The sequence below is a fragment of the Alternaria novae-zelandiae genome (genome assembly GCF_023758075.1).
Source record: "Alternaria novae-zelandiae strain BMP 2774 chromosome Unknown scaffold_9, whole genome shotgun sequence".
Classification (NCBI taxonomy): Eukaryota; Fungi; Ascomycota; class Dothideomycetes; order Pleosporales; family Pleosporaceae; genus Alternaria; species Alternaria novae-zelandiae.
The window spans coordinates 931799-952486 of record NW_026056969.1 but is presented as its reverse complement, the minus strand read 5'-3'; the positions used below and the strand labels follow the sequence as shown (position 1 = coordinate 952486).

Below are 20688 nucleotides of genomic sequence, written 5' to 3'. Positions count from 1 at the left end.
ACATGCGGTGCATGGATAAGGCTTCCGCGAGGCTTTTTCTTTGAAGCCTTCTTGGTCATTACCGAGGCTTACCAGAGGGTGTGGTTGCTCATCGAGCGATGGAATCTACTGATATGCTGACCCTTGGCCAAATCTTTCGTTGTCTCGTTGGTGTTGGGTAGAGTGCAGTTGGTAGTATTGTTTGGTGTATGTGATGCAATCGCCTAATACCACGTGCAGGTGGGTCACGATGACGTCCCGATGTGGCTGACACAGCAGGCACCATCGGCCGTTTCGCGTCTTCATTTCTCGAGGCTACATCTACAGAAAGCTTTCTACCTCAGCAGATCAATGCTTAAGCTTTGTACACCTGCTTTCCTTCAAACCACGTTTCCAAGACCTTGGCCTTGAGCAACTCTTCCCCCTTCCACTCCATGTCTACCACGCAAAAGTCCGCCATCTTGCCGACCTCCAAACTACCTACACGGTCGTCTGCAAATGAGGAATATGCTGCACCCTGGGTAACAGCTGTCACTGCTTGTGTCAACTCAAGGCGGAAGTTCTCATTGACAGGCGCGTCTCCGGCATCCGGCTGTCTCGCCGACTTGCGCGTGGTAGCGACGTACAAATTTGGCAACGGCGCGTAGGGTGCGGTAGGTGTGTCTGAGCCGATGGCAAGTGTCGCACCGTGATCCGAGAAGTCAGAGTACGCAAAGGCTCGCTTCACGCGTTCTGGACCAAGAAGCTTCGGCCACGCACGGAGGATAGCAGGGTCTGAGTGAACTGGTTGAATACTTGCTGTTATGCCGAGCTGACCAAGTCGCTTCGCGTCTTCCGGTGCGGTAAGTTCGAGATGCTCGATACGATGCCTCTGGTCTTGTTTTCCATATTTTTCCAGCACATTGACAGCATTGTGAACAGCCTGATCACCTATTGCGTGCAATGCGCATTGAAGTCCGCCTTCGATCGCCTTCTTGACGACAGGATCGAGCATCTCCGGTGTCCAGATCGGACCCTCAAAATGGCCGTTCGAGGTATAGGGCTCTGCTAGCGCTGCAGTACACGCATCAATCACTCCGTCACAGATGACCTTGATGCCAACGACCCTCAGATCAGGGCTAGTGTTCTTGTTGAACTCCTGATTCAGCTGGATAGCTCGCTCAACTTGTCGCAGGCGATGTTCTTCGCCATCGCCAGGCATAATGCACCAGTGCGCAGCCACCCGCATTGGTAGTCCTTCGGTAGATCGCAGGGAAAGTATAGCTTCCCATGCACTCTCATCCATCGCCATATCGATGCATCCTGTGCAGCCAACAGCATGATACGCCTTCATTGCAGTCCTCAAGGCCGCCTTCTTCTCATCAAGAGGTGTAACCTTTGCAAGCCACGGCCAAACGATAAGTAATACGCAAGCTTCGCTAAGAAGCCCCGACGCGTTGCCATCTGAATCTCTTTCAATCGTTCCACCAGCAGGAGTTTCCATTTCTTGAACCCCCATCTCTTTCAAGGCCGCGCTATTGCACCAGCACGAATGAATATCTTTGGAATCTATGTAGATCGGTCTGGGATCTAGGTCGTCTAACATGCTCGCTTTGGCCTCCCCATTGGTCATCGAGTGCATCCAGCCTTTGCACATTATGCGCGGTTTATCTGGATTCGCTTTTGCGTACTTTAAGATGCGGGCACGAATCTCCTCAAGATCCTTTGCGTGGTCCAGGTCCACTTTGTGCAATGATTGCCCGAGCATGAGGAAATGCATGTGAGAATCGATGAACCCAGGAAGTACATGTTTCCCGCCAAGATCGCTCACTTTTGCACCAGCATTGCAGAGTTCTTGGACTTCGGAGTCCTCAGAGCTTCCGATGAAGCTGATCTTGCCATCTTGAACAGCTAACGTCGTGTGGAATTGTGCTTCGGGTTGCGCTGCTCCGCTGTTGAAGAATCGACCGTTGGTGAAGACAGTGGTGTTTTGAGATCGAGACATGACGGGATGTTTGAGGCTGGATGATTTGTGTTGCGGAATGAGGGGTACAGTATCAGATGGGCATGCATCTCGAATCTTAGATCCGATGCATCGCCGTAGCTGCCCCCACTACTTATCGCCTTATCACCTCGCGCCCTACGCGCCTTACCTTGACATTGACTCTCCCTCCCGATATCGCTTCGAGGTTCGAGAAGGACTAGAATCGTTGAGCGCAGCCATGGCGACTACCTCAGCGCATGTGCCGGATCAGACGACATACGAGGAGGCCCGAAATGGCGCCGCCGCTTATCTGCAGTCGCGACTCTTGGCGCAAGATCGTGTTGCCGACGAGAACTTCGAGATTCCCATTATCGATCTGACCCCTTCATTCTCTGCTTCGCTTGAGGATCGGCAAGTGGTAGCTGCACAGATTCGTCGAGCCTGCACCACCTCCGGGTTCTTCTACATCAGCAATCATCGCATACCAGAATCAGCCTGTGACGGCATCTTGCATCAGGCTGATCGCTTCATGCATGAACTGCCGCTGAGCAAGAAAGAGACTTTGCATCTGAAGAACAACAAATTTGGCTTGGGTTGGGAGCCGAGCGAGTATACATCCATCGCTGGTGACAAGGAGGAGAAGGAAGTCTTCAACTTCGCATACGAAGAGCGCCTGGACTTTTCTGGTGGAGATGGCCAATACAAGAATCTTGACGGGTCAACAGAGAAGAGCAACATGTGGCCTGAGGAACAAGACCTGCCGGGCTTTTATGAAAACGTCCGTAAATACTATGGTGCTGTGAGTCGAATTCGCCAGAGGTGCTTATCGGGTAGTAGGGAGACATGCTCACCGTTACTAGGTCCTTGATCTCGCCCGTCACTTGTTTCGCCTCTTTGCGCTCTCACTCGATCTCCCCGAAGATTACTTCGACTCCATGACGACGCATCCTGGGGGTATTGCACGACTTCTTTACTACCCGCCCCCCAAAACCCCTCTCACTAACAACCCTACACCAACTCAAGAAGCGCAGATCGGCCTCGGTGCACACTCAGATTACGAGTGCTTCACATTGCTGCTCGCATCGACCGTGCCTGGCCTGGAGATCTTGAAACCTTCCGGCGAATGGTATATCGCTCCGCACATCCCCGGTACCCTTATCGTGAATGTTGCCGACTTCCTCATGCGCTGGACGAATGGATTGTATAAGAGCACGGTGCATCGCGTCGTAAACCGAACGGCGGAGGCGAGATACAGTGTACCATCCTTCTTTTCAGTCAACTATGATACGGTGATTGAGACGTTGCCGACGTGTCTGAAAGAGGGCGAGGAGAGTCCTTACAAACCCATCCGAGCGGGAGAATACATTCTGGAGAGGTTAAACGCGACGACGGCATATGGCGCAGGCTTCCAGCAGAAAGGTTAGTGACAGTTGTATCGCGAACACGACATGAAGCCACGCGATCGCGAGCAGGAGTGTGGTGTTGTAGGGAGGCAAAAGACGCGACGCGTCGCGGCATGCCAGCTAAATGACATAATCCACGCTACTGTCGCAAGTTCCAGGGGCTCCCGAGGTCGCTCTCCCAACACCTCCACGTGAACGTCTACATCGATACATTGATATTTCCAACAATGTAGCGGCCTTGCCCACCTGATGATGCGTAAAACCCCAAAGTGCTAATCTTACATCAGCAGTATAGTTCAGTTCGAGGCACAGCTCAGGTTGAGAATCTAGTTTCGTTCAAGTTCGTCCGGAAATTGTCCAAACTCGTCGCCCGATGCGAGATGGCAATACTAAGCAGAGTGTTGCAACGTTCGTCTAAGCGCCTATTCGGAATCTTTCTGCGAAGAGCATCTTACTGTGCATTTGAAGTCTTGTAGGACAATGCGCAGAGATGCTTATTCAGGGTCTAGTTCGCGAGGCAGCCAACCCCATAGCTCAATCCCGTGCGGAGCCTTGCTCGATCTACCATATTAACACCTAGATGAACACGGCTTACTACTATCAGGTTGGTAGATCCTGTTTTGGTGTCTCTCGCGTTTTCGACGAATGAGATGCGTCACTTTCGTGCTGATGCGACCGAGCCATCTTGGTGCTCAGTGGCCGACGCGCACAACGTCAACGAGACAGATACAAAAACCACCAAAACAAGTTCCAGAGAGTTTCAAAACAGTTACCGACGTAAAGACGACTATAGCAATTCCCTATGCCAGCTGCGAAGCGTAGAAAGACCGGCGGTGCGGAGATGAAGGCGAAGAACAAGACCACCGAGCGAAAGCCGCTCCCAGTGACCGTTCTTTCCGGATTTCTGGTAAGTAACAGCTGAGGAAGGTGGAGGTTGAGACTGACAATAGTAGGGCAGTGGAAAGACAACCTTGCTTCGGCACATCCTACAGTCGCCGGACCATGGGTTGCGCATCGCCGTCATTGTCAACGATATGGCATCAGTCAACGTCGACGCAAACCTCGTTAGTCGTGGCAACAACAAGAACAGTAATGGAGAGATACGTCTAAAAGAGAAGGTCGTGCAAATGGAGAATGGTGAGGCAATGACTGTACGAACTTCATGCAAGACATACGCTAACTTGTCATTCAGGCTGCATTTGCTGCACATTGCGAAGCGACCTACTTGTTGAACTAGCACGCCTGGCTTGGTCCGAGAACGCATTTGACCATGTAATCATCGAGAGCTCCGGTATCAGTGAGCCGCAACAAGTGGCGGAGACCTTCACGACCGAGCTTACCGAGGCAATGATCGACGCCGAGGGACTGGAACCTGAGGAGAAGGAAGTCTTTGCTAAAGTGTAAGTCGAATCCAAGGCAGTGGTACAATCCAGTAGCTTACGAGTGTTCACAGCGCGAAGATCGGTGGGCTGAAGAGCATTGCCACCGTTGATACGATGGTCACAGTGGTGGATGCGTTCCGATTCTTTTCCGAGTTCGACACGGCCGAGTTCCTGCAAGACCGCTTCGGGCGCGATGAAGTTCCAGATGAGGACCAGCGAACCATATCCGATCTCTTCGCGGACCAAATCGAGTTTGCCAATGTTATCATCATCAACAAGATCGATAGAGCAGACAAGGCAACCCTGGGGCGCGTCCGGGCATACATAAAGTCACTAAACCCGAAGGCGAAGATCATTGAAGCCAGGTACTCCAAGGTGGACGTTCGCGAGATGCTCAACACGGGCGTGTTCAACTTCGGCGAGGCTGTCGCAAGCGTTGGATGGCTCCAGTCGTTGCATGAAATGACCGTCATGGACGTCTCGGGAAGAAAGCGTGTCGCACCCAAGCCGGAGACGCTCGAGTAAGTCAGTCGGTACCGGAAGCTTCACTCATGCTGACCCGGATTTAGATATGGCATCGGCTCTTTCGTATATCGCGCTCGTAGACCATTCGACCCAATGAAGCTGTACCGACTTATCCAGGGCAAGTTCATCTTGCTGCAAGACGAGGCAGAAGACGTCGCCGATGCCGAAGAGGACGAGGAAGAAGAAGAGGAAGACGGTGACGATGGCAACGACAACGCCATCGATGGTTCATCCGAATCTGGAAAAGCCAGCGCGTCCGAAGATGATTCCGACAAGGTCAGCGACGACGATGAAGAAATTCCCCAAATGGATGACAAGGAAATTCTGGCCAACAAGAAGGCTTGCCCTTACTTCGGCGGCCTACACCGAAGCAAGGGTCTCTTCTGGCTTGCCACGCGTCCTAATCAGATGGGCTCGTGGAGTACTGCAGGCGCAATGCTGACACTCGGCTCTGAGATGCCGTGGTTCTGCTGCGTGTCTGAAGAAGACTGGGGCGCCGACGAAGACACGCTGAAGGCTATCAGGAACGACTTCGAGGGCGGTGAGTATCCCATTCACAAAGTACTTGTGAGACATCCACTAACTTCGCATGCCAATATCCAGAGTGGGGTGATCGTAGACAAGAAATGGTAAGATTGATCGCTGTACGAACTGCATGTGAAACAAATACTGACTCTCTACACCAATCTTTAGGTATTCATCGGAGAGAAGCTCGACGTTGACGGGTTGACGAAGATGCTCGACGCTTGCCTTTTGACGAAGAAGGAGATGAAGAAGTGGGAGAAGGTCATGCATGATGATTCGTTGGACGATGACGAGAAGGAAGAGACTCTGCAGGAAATGTGGGATGACGGCTACTGGGCCGAGTGGCCGCGGGCGCAGGATGAAGAGGAAAACGACCATGGTCACGATCACTCTCATGACCATGGCCATAATCATCACGGCCACAGGCATTGATTGATGATATGGACGATGGTGGTGTCCAGTTGCGGAAAGCGCAAGAAGCGCTAGTCATGACGTCATCGCGCGACAGCCATCCGACCGAGCGGAGGACCACACCAAGGGTCTAATCTCAGCTTCTTTCCTACATGCAATTGCTACTCGAGCTTTTGTTCTATGATGAGACAATGTTATCTGCACCTTGTTAAGTTTTGAGATAAATGGCCACGGTGATCACGCCGTCAATCTGTGTGCCGATACCACGATCTAGACCGGTTGCTGGCCCCCGCAACGCCTACCTCACGCTGCTGTTGCGCTGATGAGTCGGTCTGCCCCAATGAATGTCCGCGTTTCGGAAAAATTATATTGATGTCTTCGCTGTTCTTCAATCCCCCAATCGTTATGTCAACTGGGCAGTTCCCTACAGTGCTTTCCGAAAGCGGTCGCGGAGCCTCTCTCCGCTTCGAGAACGGCAGTCCTCCCTCTCAATTCCTCTTGGACAAGAAGTATATCCTATAAGGATGTCTTTTGTCGCCTAGTAATCTTCTTCAACATACCCTTTATCTATATTCAGCATGTCACTGCGTTCATTGGTAATAGGATTGGCACTGGCCGGCTCAGGCTTTTCGTTGGTGTCGCAAGATGGACATACAGGCCGCCTACCAGCTATGGGCTGGAGCACATGGAACGAGTACGAATGCGCCATCAACGAGACCGTCATCCTGGAAGTCGCCGAACTTCTCATCTCTCTTGGTTTGAAAGACCTCGGCTACAATTATGTGAACATAGATGATTGTTGGTCCGACAAATCTAACCAACGCGACAACGGCACAGGAAGGATCCGTCCTGACTATGCCAAGTTCCCGGGTGGCATCAAACATACAGCAGACGAGGTCCATAAGCTCGGGTTGAAAGTCGGCATCTACGGTGATGCTGGCGACACAACATGCGGTGGATATGCTGGCTCACTGGGACACGAAGAAGTAGATGCCAGGACCTTTGCCGATTGGGGCATCGACTGTAAGCTATTATCACTCAAAGCAGTTTTTCATTACTCATACTGGTTAGACCTTAAGTACGATAATTGCGCTGTGCCTGACGAATGGGACGACGAGTACCGATGGTGGCCAGAGAATTGGTTGGGAGGTCCGCCAGCCGAAGACCAAAGCGCCGGCGGGGACGGTGAAGCTCGCCCTGTCCCAGCACCCACAGACTACCATTGGACGACTTCGAAGAGCTTCACGCGGTACAAGACCATGAGTGATGCCCTCCTCGCAACAAATCGTACGATTGAATACTCGCAATGTGCCTGGGGCCATGCCCACATCGAGCAATGGGGTAACGCGACTGGCCATAGCTGGCGCATGTGGGGAGACATCTACCCAGAGTGGTACGACAAACATCAGTATTCTTGGGGCATTATGCCAATCCTCAACCATGCATCCTTCTTCAACAACGATACCGACTTCTGGGGTCATGGCGACTGGGACATGCTTGAAGTTGGCAATGGAAACCTCACCCTACAAGAGAGTCGATCTCACTTCGCCCTCTGGGCTGCTCTGAAGTCGCCTCTAATCATCGGGACCCCTCTTCACGGCATCGAGCCGGAAATCTTGGAGATTCTGAGCAACAAGGAGCTCATCGACTTCAATCAAGATTCAGTCTTTGGTGCTGCAGCCAAACCATACAAGTGGGGTATCAACGCCGACTGGACTTGGAACCAATCGCATCCCGCTGAGTATTGGAGTGGGCGGTCTTCCAAAGGTGTACATGTGTTTGCATTGAACACACTGAATGTGACCCAGACCAAGGCCATCGACTTCGCGGAGGTGCCTGAGTTGGATGCGGAGGCTGAATACACCGTGTTCGACTCATGGACTGGGGAAAAGCAGGGGAACTTCAAAGGACGGTACGAAGCAGTTGTTGAGTCGCATGACACCGCGGTTATCCGACTCGTTGAGACGAGCGATGTTGAGTATGGCGCGTCGCACAATCAGCTGTGAGGACAACGCGACGGTTTACGCGAACCCAACGCGGCATGGTATTGTAGTGTCGTCACTAGGGGTGGCTACAACTTGTGTCGCATGCTATAAAGCTGTTAAGCTAGACATATACATTGCCTCAAAGACTGTCTCGTTGTTAGGATTTAATAGCATGTATGCGACACGCGTTATAGCTACTCTTATATTATGTAACATAAAGTCTTTAAGAATATTTTAATACACCTTATTAATTTTGCTAGAAGCTAGTCTAGTTAATAGTTACTACCTTACTACTTTTAGCTATACTACCTAACTTATACTATATAATTTATTTTAATAATAACTTACTAACTTACTTTAAAGTTTATATAGTAGTACTAAGTTATTTATTATTTACTTATAGTAATTTATAAAATTTTAAAAAAAGTAAGTTTATATATAAAAAAAAAAAAACTAATTATAAGTAGTATTATATAGCGCTATAATTACTATAATTTTAGTTTTTTTTTTAGCTTTTTAACTTAAAGTAATAGCTTAAGCTATTAGTATTAAATAATAATAAAGCTTTTATTTATAACTTACTTAAAATACTACTTTACTATAGTACTAAAGTATTATAAAATAGTATTTAAGCTTTTTATAAGTTTATAAGTATTTTTTTTATTATTTAAATTAAGAACTTTAGTGCCTTATACTTAATTTTATAGACTTTATTTAGTAAAAAGATATTAAAAGACGTTTAGCTTCTAGGCTATCTTAGAATAGCTAGAAGATTTTAAGATTTTAAGATATTTAGTGTATATTACTATTAGTACTAATACTTATATAGACTATAACTATATATATTTATATACTCTTTTTATATAGTAGTTAAAAACTATATAATATAGTAGTAATAGAAATACTATACTAGGCCTTATAGTATTTATTCTAAGCTAACTAGCTAATAACTATAATATAATAACTATTTCTTTAGATCTTAATAGAAGTTATAGTAGTCTATTATAGCTACTATCTAATAAATAGTATTTTACTATATAAGATAACTTATAAATACTATATTTTTACTATACTAGCTCTTATTACTTTTATAAAGTATTTTAGCTAAAGTATTTTTTTACTAAAGTATAGCTTTCTATAAAGCTAAAGAGAGAAGTAGTATTACTTTATCTTTTACTTTATATACTTAGTTATAAATAGTAATAGTGTAATTAATTAAAAGTATTTTTTTAGTAAAATAGTTAATAGAATAGTCTTTCTATTTTATCTCTTTTTTAAGTAAGAAACTATAACTACTAAAGAGCTTATATATCTTACTAATAAGCTCTTTAAAAGTAAAAATAAAAAAAAAAATAATAAAAAGTCTTGCGCTAACTATATATATAGTAAATATAATAGGCTTAGACTTTACCTAAGTCTTAGCTTAATATATAAAGTAAGGCTTACTATAAGCTCTCTCTCTAAGAAATATAATATCTTTACTAACGCTTATTATAGCTACACTTTAAGGCTAGTTTATAATATTTATATTTCTTCTTCTTATACGCTATACCTAAGTATTATAATAGTAGAACTTAGTATATAGAATATTTAAGAGTTTCTAGAAGTCTTTCTTCTTATATTACTTTATTAGCTCTTTAAGTAGATAGTAGCTATTTATAAAATATAAGTCTAAAACTATATTATAATAGTAATATTACGCTTCTAGAATAAAAAACTACGTAACTTTATTACTTTAATATACTCTACGCCTAGCTCTATAATATTACTACTTATTACTATAACTATAACTTTATTAGTACCTACGCTATTCTTTTTAGTAGCTATAGTACTACTATCTCTAAGTTCTTCTACTACTATAGTAGCTTTTACTTTCTACTATAAAGTCTTACTTCTAAAGAAGCTATTTACTAGTAATAAAATATACTTTTATTTATAGCGCATTATAATAAAATATAAGTTAAATATAAACTAGAAGTTTATTAAAGACGTAAAGGCCTAGTTTATTTATATTTAGTAGTCTTTTTTAATTATAGTATAGTATAAAGTTACTTTATTCTATAAGCTTAGTAAATAGAACTATTAGAACTCTATTACTTTTCTAAAGTATCTTAAGTTCTATTATAGTAACTAGCACTTCTAGAAGTATACCTAAGTATAGTTAGATTACTTATAATAAAGTAAAAAGTAAAGCTTTACTAACTTTTTTATTTACTTTAGCTAGCTTCTTATATAAGTAAGTAGACTTAGCTAAAGTAGTAACTAGAAGCTTACTAGGCTGCGCTAGGCGCTTAATAAGCATATATAAGTAGTTACTTTTAACTAAAGCGTTTAGTGTTTAGATTTTAATAGTACTATCTAGAAGTATAAAGCTATTATAGTAGATATTAAGACTACTAAAGTAGAGAGTTTATATTATAACTTTATACTTTTAGCGCTTTTAGCTTATAACTATAATAGTAATATCTAAATAGTAAATATAGGCGCTATAAAGACTTCTAGTACCTTTATAGAGTATAGCGTAAGTAGCGCCTATACTAACTAGATTCTCTAGAATATTTTTAATACTAGACGCGCTTTAAAGGCCTATACTTACTATAGTAAGTAGAGATATCTTTACTAAAGCTATACTAATATAACTATACTATAGATAGTAGAGATTAGATATACTATAATAGAAGAGAGATATAGTATTTTAGAAAACTAGTAGCCTCTAGTCTAAGTCTAGACTAGAAGTAAGTAAGCGCTAACTTAGTAAAGAAGTTTATAAGTAACTTTCTTACTAATAATATTTATAAAATCTAGTAGTCTATAAATAAAAGCCTATTTTTTATTTTACTACTACTAGATAGCGTTAAAGTAGTATAGGCTCTAGTAAACTTAGAGTATAAGTACTATAGCGCTATTAGTAAGGTAGTAGCCTTATAGCTATAGACTAATTATATTATAATTTCTTCTTAAACTCTTTGCTAGGCTGTAGAGTCTTTAGAGAGAACTAATATTTCTAGACTTATAGCTATAATATATAATCTAGATAGTTAGATATTATAGCTAGTAGCTTATATTATTCTAGAACTTACTTATAATATTATTTTAGAAAAACTATAAATACGCTATAAAGGTATTATTCTTAATATACTTTAGAGTAAACTTTATATTAGAGTAGTAGAAGGTATAATTATAAAGAAAACTACTATACGCCTATCTCTTCTAAAGCTTAAGCTTATAGTAGTATCTATAGTATTTATATTTATATAAAACGTAGAGAATAATAGAAACGTAGCGTAGATATTATAGATAATAAACTTTTATAAACTTACTCTTACTATTAATACGCTATACTCTATTATACTTACCTCTATACTATTTAAAAAGCCTATTATAATAAAGCTCTCTAGTAAGCTAGTAGACTTTTAGAACTTTTTTAATAAATCTAAGGCTTTAGAGTTACTCTCTTATAAAGGCGCTATAAACTATTATATTAAGTTAGCTAAGTAGTCTAATAGAAGCTTACCTGCGCTCTCTTAGAGCTCTCTTTACTTTATATTACGTAATTAACTATTAGAGCTATAGTAGTAGCTTATAAAGCTTATAGATAAAAGCTAGATTTATACTAGCTTCTCTACTATAAGCGTATCTATACTTCTAGTTAAGAAGGTATTAGGTAGGTAGTACTTTTACGTAGATTACTACTTATTAAATAAGATTACCTAGTCTAACTACTACCTACTTCTACTAATTAAGAAAACTCTATATATAATATTATAAGCGTAGTAGTTTATAAAGATTAATATATAAGCTACGTTCTATAAGCTCTATATAGCTAAAGAAGATAAGTATCTAATAGCGTTCTATACCTATTTTAGTCTCTTTAAGTAGCTTATCTACTTATTTAGACTAACTAGCGCCTCTACTACTTTTTAATAATATATTAATAGTATACTCTCTAAGACTCTAGAGTAATACTTAACTATATATTTAGATAATATACTAATATTTATAGGTAGATTACGCGCTAATTATATAGTAAAGATACGCTAAGTACTTTTACTACTTTAAGCTACTAGTCTAAATTTAGACCTAGAAAAGAGTATATTTATAATAAAGAAGGTACGCTACTTTAGCTATATAGTTTAGATAAAGAAGATAATCTATCTAAACTCTAATAAACTAAAAGTAGTCTAGAATTAGAAGCCTCTACGCACTATAATAGGTATTTAGAGTTTTCTAAAGTTTATAAACTTTTACTAAAACTTTATTAAAAGATTCTCTAAGGTAGTAGTACCTTTATATTACTTTACTAGTTAAAATATTTTATTTAAGTAGAGTTCTACTAAGTATAAGGCGTTTAAACGCCTTAAGGCATACTTTATTATAGAGCTAATATTAGTCTAGTAGAACTTATTCTAAAATACTATAGTTAAATATAACTACTTAGAAGTAGCTTTTAGTAAGTACCTATTATAGTATATTAATAGCGTTCTTTACCTTATAGCGTACTACTCTACTACTCTAATAGTAAAGTAGTAGAACTATACTATCTATAATAAGAAGCTTTTTATAGTAGTATAGTACCTAAAGGCCTAGAGTAGTAAGCTATAAAGTATTTTTTATCTATTTATAGTATTTATAAACTATAAGAACTTAGAGTACTTTATAAGCTTACGTAAACTTAGTAAGTACTAAAGTAGATAAATAAAGTTACTATCTTAGTTTTACTATAGTCTTAAGTTTAGACCTAAGTGCCTCTACGCGTAGTCTAATACGCTAAGCTAATACTTATAGAATTAGCTCTAGAAAAGCTCTAATAAGGTAGTAGTTATACGCTCTATTAATATTATAGCGCTTATATTATTAGAATATACTAGTAATATATATTAGTCTAAAAAGCGTCTTCTCTTTATAGATATATATATATAATAGTTATAAAATAAAGCTATTACGTAAAACTATAGTTACGTATCTAGACTATAAGCTATACTAAATAGGTCTTAGAAGTTCTTTACTAAGGCGCGTACTAACTAGTAGATTAGTAACTATATAGTAAGTATATATAGCGTACTTCTCTAGCGTAGTATTATATAGCTACTATTATAAAAGCTTCTAACTACTATAGTTATCTAGCGTACGTATAAAAAGAGTCTAGTAGAGTACTCTAGTAAGAATACTATATTCTAGCTACTACGCTATAACTATTATTAAAATAGTATATTAGCTAACGTAGTATAATATATCTATAACTACTACTACTATAGCGTATATATCTTAAGAAAGAAATATTAGAGTCTTTTATAGCTAATACTAGTTACTATATAATATTAGACGTAGATCTTTATAGATTTTATAACTAAGCTTCTTTAAAAGTTCTCTAACTTACTATAGTATTTATTAGTAATAATAAACTAACTATTAAAGTATATATAGTTAGAAACTATAATATTAATAGCTATAGAGTATTACGCGCGCGTTTTTTATAATACCTAGTAGCGTTTCTATAGTTTTCTAACTACTATTATTATAGACTAGAGTTCTAACTAGTTAGATAGCTTTTAGAAGACTCTCTACTAGCTTATAGATATTAACTAGCTTCTATCTACTACGTATTACCTCTAGACTAATAGTAGAATAGAGCGCGTAAACTAAAAAGTTTAGATAGTACTTTATATAATAGTAAACTTTAAGTAGACTAACTAGCCTACTTATCTTTCTACGTATTAATTAGTGCTAAATAATAGAGACTTCTTAGTTATAAATATAAGTCTAAACCTACTTCTAAATAGCTATATAGTGTGCTAGTGCACAAGGTGTTCTTATATAAATTAGATCTTTAACAACCTAAGAATTACCTAGAGAGAGAACGTCTTTTAATAAGAGCTCTTTAGAATTATTTAATTATCTACTATCTTATCTTTTACTTATACTTTTTAGTATTAGACTCTTATATATTACTTTAGATAATAGAATCTCTCTATAATAGAACTCTTTTCTACTAAACTAATATCTACATACTTTCTTACTTGTGCTAACTACCTTACGTTCTTATAGTAATATATCTTTATACTCTCTAATACCTATATAAATAGCAAAGCCTATAAAGATATATTCTACTATATAGTATAAGAAGTAGTTAGTATACGTTAATATAACGTATACAGTAACAACAACTATAATAGACATAATAAGTATAGACTTAGCCTTTTTCTTTAGGTTAGCTAGAACTATAACAGTAGTTATATTTAGGCTAACTACGTTCTTACTACTAAGTAATATTAGATAAGATAATTGCGTAGATAAGACAACTACTTAGAAACACTAGAAAACACTAATTTAACTAATACCTAGAATAGTAGCATTAGAAGTATAATAAAATGCTAAGCTAGCTAGGTTAAGATAACACTATAATAGTATATTTAGAACGTACACTAGTGCGGAACTATAGTTTAATAGAACTAACAACCTAATAGAGTATTATAGTAAGTAAAACGCTAAGCTATACTAACTATAAAGGTATTTAGAAAGTATCTTCTGCTGTTAGGTAGAGAGCATTAAACACTATTAAGCATTTAGAACTTATCTTTTAATTATATAATCTCTATAGTATAATATCTATTTAGTATTTAAGCTATTAAGTAAAGAAGTATTAGCTTCTTTATAAGTTATTTAGAACTATAATAACTACTAAAGAAATAGAAGAAGTGTAAGGCATTAAGAGATCTAGTAATTCTCTCTTCTAAGTATTTATCTACTACTTCTTTAACTACTTTAACACTAAAGATACTAACTTCTAGAACTATCTCTAAAGTAGAGAGTATATTATTGTTTGTAATAGTAACTAATAGTATAGTCTCTATAGTTTACTCTAGACACGCTGCTCTAGTCTTTACTAGTAATAATATTACTAAGTTTCTTAAAGACTATAACTAATAAGCTAACAACAGAGGCCTCTCTAAGAAGATAAGAGTTTCTATTCTTCTAGATTATATTAGCAATAAGAATTACTCTATTACTTATATTGTTAAGCTCTTTACTAGTTATAAGAAGAAGAACTAGGCTAAGCTTAAGGCGAACATAAAGAAATACTAGGTAGATAAGAATACTACTATTAAGATAGGTAAGCACTTATACTTATAAGCTTTTATCTATAAGTATATAAATAATCTACTTAGTCTTACTAAGTATTACACTTACTTCTACGCAATAGTAGAAGCCTACGTTACTAATAAGTAAGTTCTGCAGAAGAAACTTAGCTTTCTCTTCTACTATAGACTTTTAAAGTATAATAAGTAGATAGTTACTTTTATAATACCTAACACTTCTAAAGGTAATAATTAGGCTAAGTACTATATAGATAAGATCTACACCTTTCTTAAGAAACACTATAGAAAGAATAACACTATTAATAATATATATACCTAGAAACGTAGTAGCATAGATACTAAGATAAGATATATTATACTTACTAATAAGCGCGCTACTTTTAACCTAGAGAAGGTAAAGAGTGTTATTACTAATCTTAAGAAGCAATAGAAGAAGCAAGAATCTCTACTTTCTTCTAATGTAGATTCTAAGGTAGAATAACTTATAACTTTACTAAATAGGCTAAGGCTTAACGCAGACATAGTTTATTTCTTTATAGTCTACTTATTAGTTACTCTAATCTTTAAGAACCTCTATAATGCTTTATACTTTATAGACTATATAACTAAGAAAGAGCCTCTTATTAAAAGAAATAATAGTTCTTTTATTACTAAAGCACTTAGAAACATAGCTTCTAAAGAGAGAACTATTTAGTATAGAAAGGCTAAGTACACTAACACTTGCTATATATATAATAAGAAGAGTTATAAGATTACTAAGTGTAAACTCTATAATAACCTCTGCAACCTAGATTAGATTAGTTACTATTAGAATAGTAAGCGTAAGCAAGAAATGTACTATTTTAGCCTGCTTTATAATTACCTTAACTAAATCTCTAGTGCTCTTCTATTAATCTATAAGCTTAAATAGCTTAGGTCTAAGATTAAGAAGTATTTTAACGTTACTAATAATATAATAGAATAGCCTACGTCTAGTGTTCTTTCTAAGAAGTTTAAGAGAGACTCTTGCCTTAAGTATATTCTTAAGTAATTAAACTTAGCTAATATAATTACTTACTTAGACTATTGCGTTAGTTATAAGAACGCTTAATAGTAGTTTATCTAGTTTTAGAAAGGTGTTAAGTACTCTAAGAAGGCCTAGCTACTTAATAATATTAATTCTAATAGTATTATTATTAGTAGTAAGAACACTACGTTTCTCTACAGCGCTAAAGGTAATGCTATTAGATACCTAAACAAGAGTATTCTTAATAACTCTAATTAAGTTTGTAATAGCTATATTAAGAAAAGAGGTAGACTCTCTAAGTAGTCGCAGAGCTCTTAGCTATTACCTAAGAAGAATACGTTTAGATAGGTTTCTAACTTATAGGTGTTAGACACTACTATAATACTAGAGAGTAGTTAGTTAGAGTAGCTATTTCTTCTATAAGCTTCTAACGCACTATTTATAGTTATGCGTCTACCTACTAATGTCTACATTAATAATAGTATATTAGCTAATTCTAGACATTTGTTACAAGGCTATAAGAAGAAGGTAGTTAAGTTCTTAGACGCTCTTTCTAACCTAGAACTTAAGAAGCTTATTAAAGAACAGCCTAATTACATTATAATAGCGCTTCTAAGTTAGAAAGTATAAGAAGTAATAGTTTCTAATTTAATTAGTTAGAATAATATTACTAATTAATTACGTAATCTTTTAAAGAAGAATAGTATTAGTGTAGATAGTATTAGAATAGTAAATAGCTTTAAGGCTAGCTGCGCTATAGATTTTAGGTAGACTTTATTTTTACCTAAAATCTATGCGCTTTTCTACGCGTCTACGCTCTACTATTACGCTTTTTATAAACACCTATTATAACCTCTACTAACTACATAGTTATATTAATGCAACACTAGCACCTCTTATAATACTATTAATATATACTACTTAAATACATAAACTTAATATAAAGTTACTAGTTATAGTAACTTATAGAGTAATACTCTTAACTATATACCTACTAAGGTAGTACGTAAAGTATAGAGACGCGCTAGACGCGCGTTTATCTAGATAGACCTACTAGAGACCTAGGTTTATATTTATAGTAATTTTATTAAATACCTTATTAATATAAGTACGTAAATAAATATTCTTTACCTTAGCGCAGCGCGCGCACTAAAGATACTATATAAATACTAGATATAGAAGCTTAGCAACCTACTATAAGAAGTAACCTCTACTAATAGTAGCTATAAGCTATTTATTAGTACTACGTTTAACGTCTCTATACGTATTAGCACTATAGTTATTTATACTACCTTCTATATTATTATAAACCTTATACGCTTAGCTATACTTAGAGAGCTATAGTATATAGTATTATACATTAGAATATAATATAACACATTTAGTAGAGTATAATATTGTATTTAGTCTAAGAATAGAACTAAGTTAGTTTTCTTTGTTACCTTAGACTCTAAGTCTATATACCTATTCTTTACTATAGACTATAAATAGAGAGATAAGAATAATAATACTATAGAATACGTATAAGTTAGCGCTATAACTAACTCTACTTTAGAGCTACCTTAAGATTCTTCTATAGTTTAGTATCTACACTAGAAAGCGTAGTGCAATCTAACGTACAGTTTTAGGTAATATAATATACTATTTCTAGTAAGCATCTAATAGATATAGAGAAAGTAGATACGCTCTCTCTTTAATAATAGCGCAGAGGCACCTTAGGTAGATAAGAACACTAAGCTAATTATTTAGCATAAATAGAAGCTTACTAAGTATACTATTATATATAAGATTAACTATAAGAAGATACTTAATTACGCGCGCAGAACTTAATAGTAACTAGAGGTTACTACCTTATATAAGACTATAGATAAGAAGGTTTAACCTATTAATATTCTCTAAGTAGATAAGCTAATAGAGTTTAGATAGAAAGACTAGAAGAAATAAGCTATTTAGTATTAATAACTTTACCTATCTATTTGTAAACTAGACCTAGAACTATATAATAAAATATTTAAACTATAATACGCTATATTTCTATAAGAAACTTACCTTATATCTAAGAGACTAGCTAACCTTTATATTAGATTACAAGTTACATAAGAAGAGAGAGATCTCTTTATCTAGATACTCTATAATAGAGAGGCAGCTTTGTTATAGAAATTTACTAAATTAGGTAGAATACACTCTAACATATACCTACTATACAAGATCTATATAGTTAAATACAAAGCTTAGCAAGCGCAAGGCTTTACTATTTCTAAGAAGCTTAAGTAGGTTATAGTTAATATAGCTAATGCTTACCTTAATAGAGGTACCTAGAAACGCTGTAATAGTTAGTATTATAACTTATAGCACTTAGTCTCTAAGAAGAATAGAGAAGCTTAATAGATCTCTAATACGTAAAAGATTAATACTATTAGTATACGCAATACAAACCTACTACTAATAGTAGATAAGTTCTCTAAACGCTTTACTAGATGTCTTATTAACTCTCTTATAGATCTCTATTCTAGTTATAATTAGATTACTCTTTACACTGTAAGCTAGAACATAACAGCCTTTTAGATACTAGTTAGTCTTCTTTACTTCTATACTATAGTTATAGAGGTAACTAACTTAGTTATAGCATTCTAGCGCGTTATAATAAAGATTCTTAAGAACTATTAGCTAAACACTATAGTGTTTGTTAATAACATTACTTGTAGAGGTTCTAAGATAGACTATAGTAGTAAGATAGCTATACCTAGTGTTTGTTGCTACATCTATAAATATATTCTCTAACTTAACTATGTTCTTGCAGACGTTAAGCGCGTAGAAGAGATAGTCTCTAGTAAAAAGTACTACTTTCTTATAGAACGCCTAGAGGTTATTAGCTATAAGATTAGCTCTAAAGAACACTATTCTAATAGCAAGAAGGTCTAGAAGCTTTTAGATTAGCTACTTTACTATAATATACGTAATATTTACTCTTTTCTTAGGCTATATGTCTACTACTACATCTAGGTAAAAGAATTTACTACTATTACTAAGCCTCTCTTCTATCTTCTTTGCAGAGATATAAAGTATAAGTAGAGTCTAGATTAGAATTAAGTAATATATACACTTAAACACGCTATATACTTAGCACTAGCACTAGTAAGCCTTAACTACTTAGATATATTAAAGTACAAAGTCTTTCTTATAACTAATACTAGTTAGAATAGAGAAGAAGCTTATCTTAAATAGCTATAAGCTAATAGAAGACACTACTTTATTTAATTTAAAAGCACACTTTAGTTAGTAAGAGAACGTCTTTAGCATTCTACTAAGCTAGAATATAAGGTAGTGCTATAGGCTTTAAAGAAGTTTTGTATATACCTATATAGTATACACTTTACTATTAAAACTAATATAGCAATACTTATTACCTAGCTTAATTACTCTTCTACTAATAACCTAGAATTAGTTATAAATTAGTAGATCTCTACTATTCTTCTTTAGAACTTTAACATTGTCTACGTTCTTAGAAAGAAGAACGTTGTTATAGATACTCTCTCTTGCTACTCTAAACCTAATAATTAGGTTCTACTAGAAGAACCTAAAGATAATCTTAAGAAGTTTATTAACTATATAATTAGAAGTATAGAAGAAGAGCTACTACCTATTAGAGCACTCTAGGTACTTAAGCATAAGTACGCTAAATAATCTAAGTAGATTACCTAGTTTCTTGTTAATCTTAAGGTTTCTAAAGGTATAACACTAAAAGAGCTTTGCGTATAGAAGAAGAGAGCTTTAAACTTTTTTATACGTAATTACGCGCTCTTCTATAAGACCTTAAGAAACATTACTATACACTACGTTATTAATAACGCTAATATCTACTTACAAACTATATAGTTAATATATAAGACTATTAGCTATTATAGAACTAATACTATATACTCTATACTCTTCTAATATTACTAGTAGTCTAACATATACAAAGATATTTAAGAAAGAATTTAGCGTTATTCTAAATACTAGCTTTACTTCTCTAAGAGAAGAGTTAATATATTAACTAATACGTATAGCTTTGCAATCTAGAAGTTAGTTATAATTAATATAGTTTATATACCTTATTACTAAGGTAAGAAGTATTTTATTATTGCTAGAGAATACTTAAGTAGATAGCTAGAAGCTAGAGCGCTTTCTAATAATAAGTCTAGCACTATTGCTAAGTTTATTTACAAGAATATTATCTATTAATAGAGTACAACACGCAAGCTTTTAGTTAATAGTAGACTAGACTTTACTAAGGTAGTAAAGTATCTTATAGCTAACTATAAGATTAAACGTATCTAGTTATTCTTATATAACCTACAGGCTATAGGTAAGATTAAGAGTAGATATAAGCCTATTATTAATGCTCTCGCTAAGCTGTTAGGCCTATAAGT

The 20688-nt window shown here is 36.5% G+C and overlaps 3 protein-coding genes across 3 annotated transcripts; 2 read left to right on the top strand and 1 right to left on the bottom strand.

Annotated features, from left to right (window-relative positions):
- Nucleotides 1-334: 334 nt before the first annotated feature.
- On the bottom strand, nt 335-1963 carry J4E88_005198 (uncharacterized protein; the record flags this gene model as incomplete). Its single annotated transcript, XM_049398838.1, has 1 exon — nt 335-1963. One exon carries the CDS (start codon nt 1961-1963, stop codon nt 335-337), a length of 1629 nt encoding a protein of 542 aa, XP_049255518.1.
- An 85-nt stretch (nt 1964-2048) lies between these two features.
- On the top strand, nt 2049-6209 carry J4E88_005197 (uncharacterized protein; the record flags this gene model as incomplete). The annotated part of the gene is made up of 9 exons (XM_049398837.1): nt 2049-2741; nt 2803-3361; nt 4155-4252; nt 4299-4482; nt 4538-4745; nt 4799-5248; nt 5297-5793; nt 5856-5881; nt 5946-6209. 9 exons carry the CDS (start codon nt 2049-2051, stop codon nt 6207-6209), a joined length of 2979 nt encoding a protein of 992 aa, XP_049255517.1.
- Nucleotides 6210-6766: 557 nt separating this feature from the next.
- J4E88_005196 (uncharacterized protein) lies at nt 6767-8194 on the top strand (the record flags this gene model as incomplete). Its single annotated transcript, XM_049398836.1, has 2 exons — nt 6767-7211; nt 7260-8194. 2 exons carry the CDS (start codon nt 6767-6769, stop codon nt 8192-8194), a joined length of 1380 nt encoding a protein of 459 aa, XP_049255516.1.
- Between the last annotated feature and the right edge of the window lie 12494 nt (nt 8195-20688).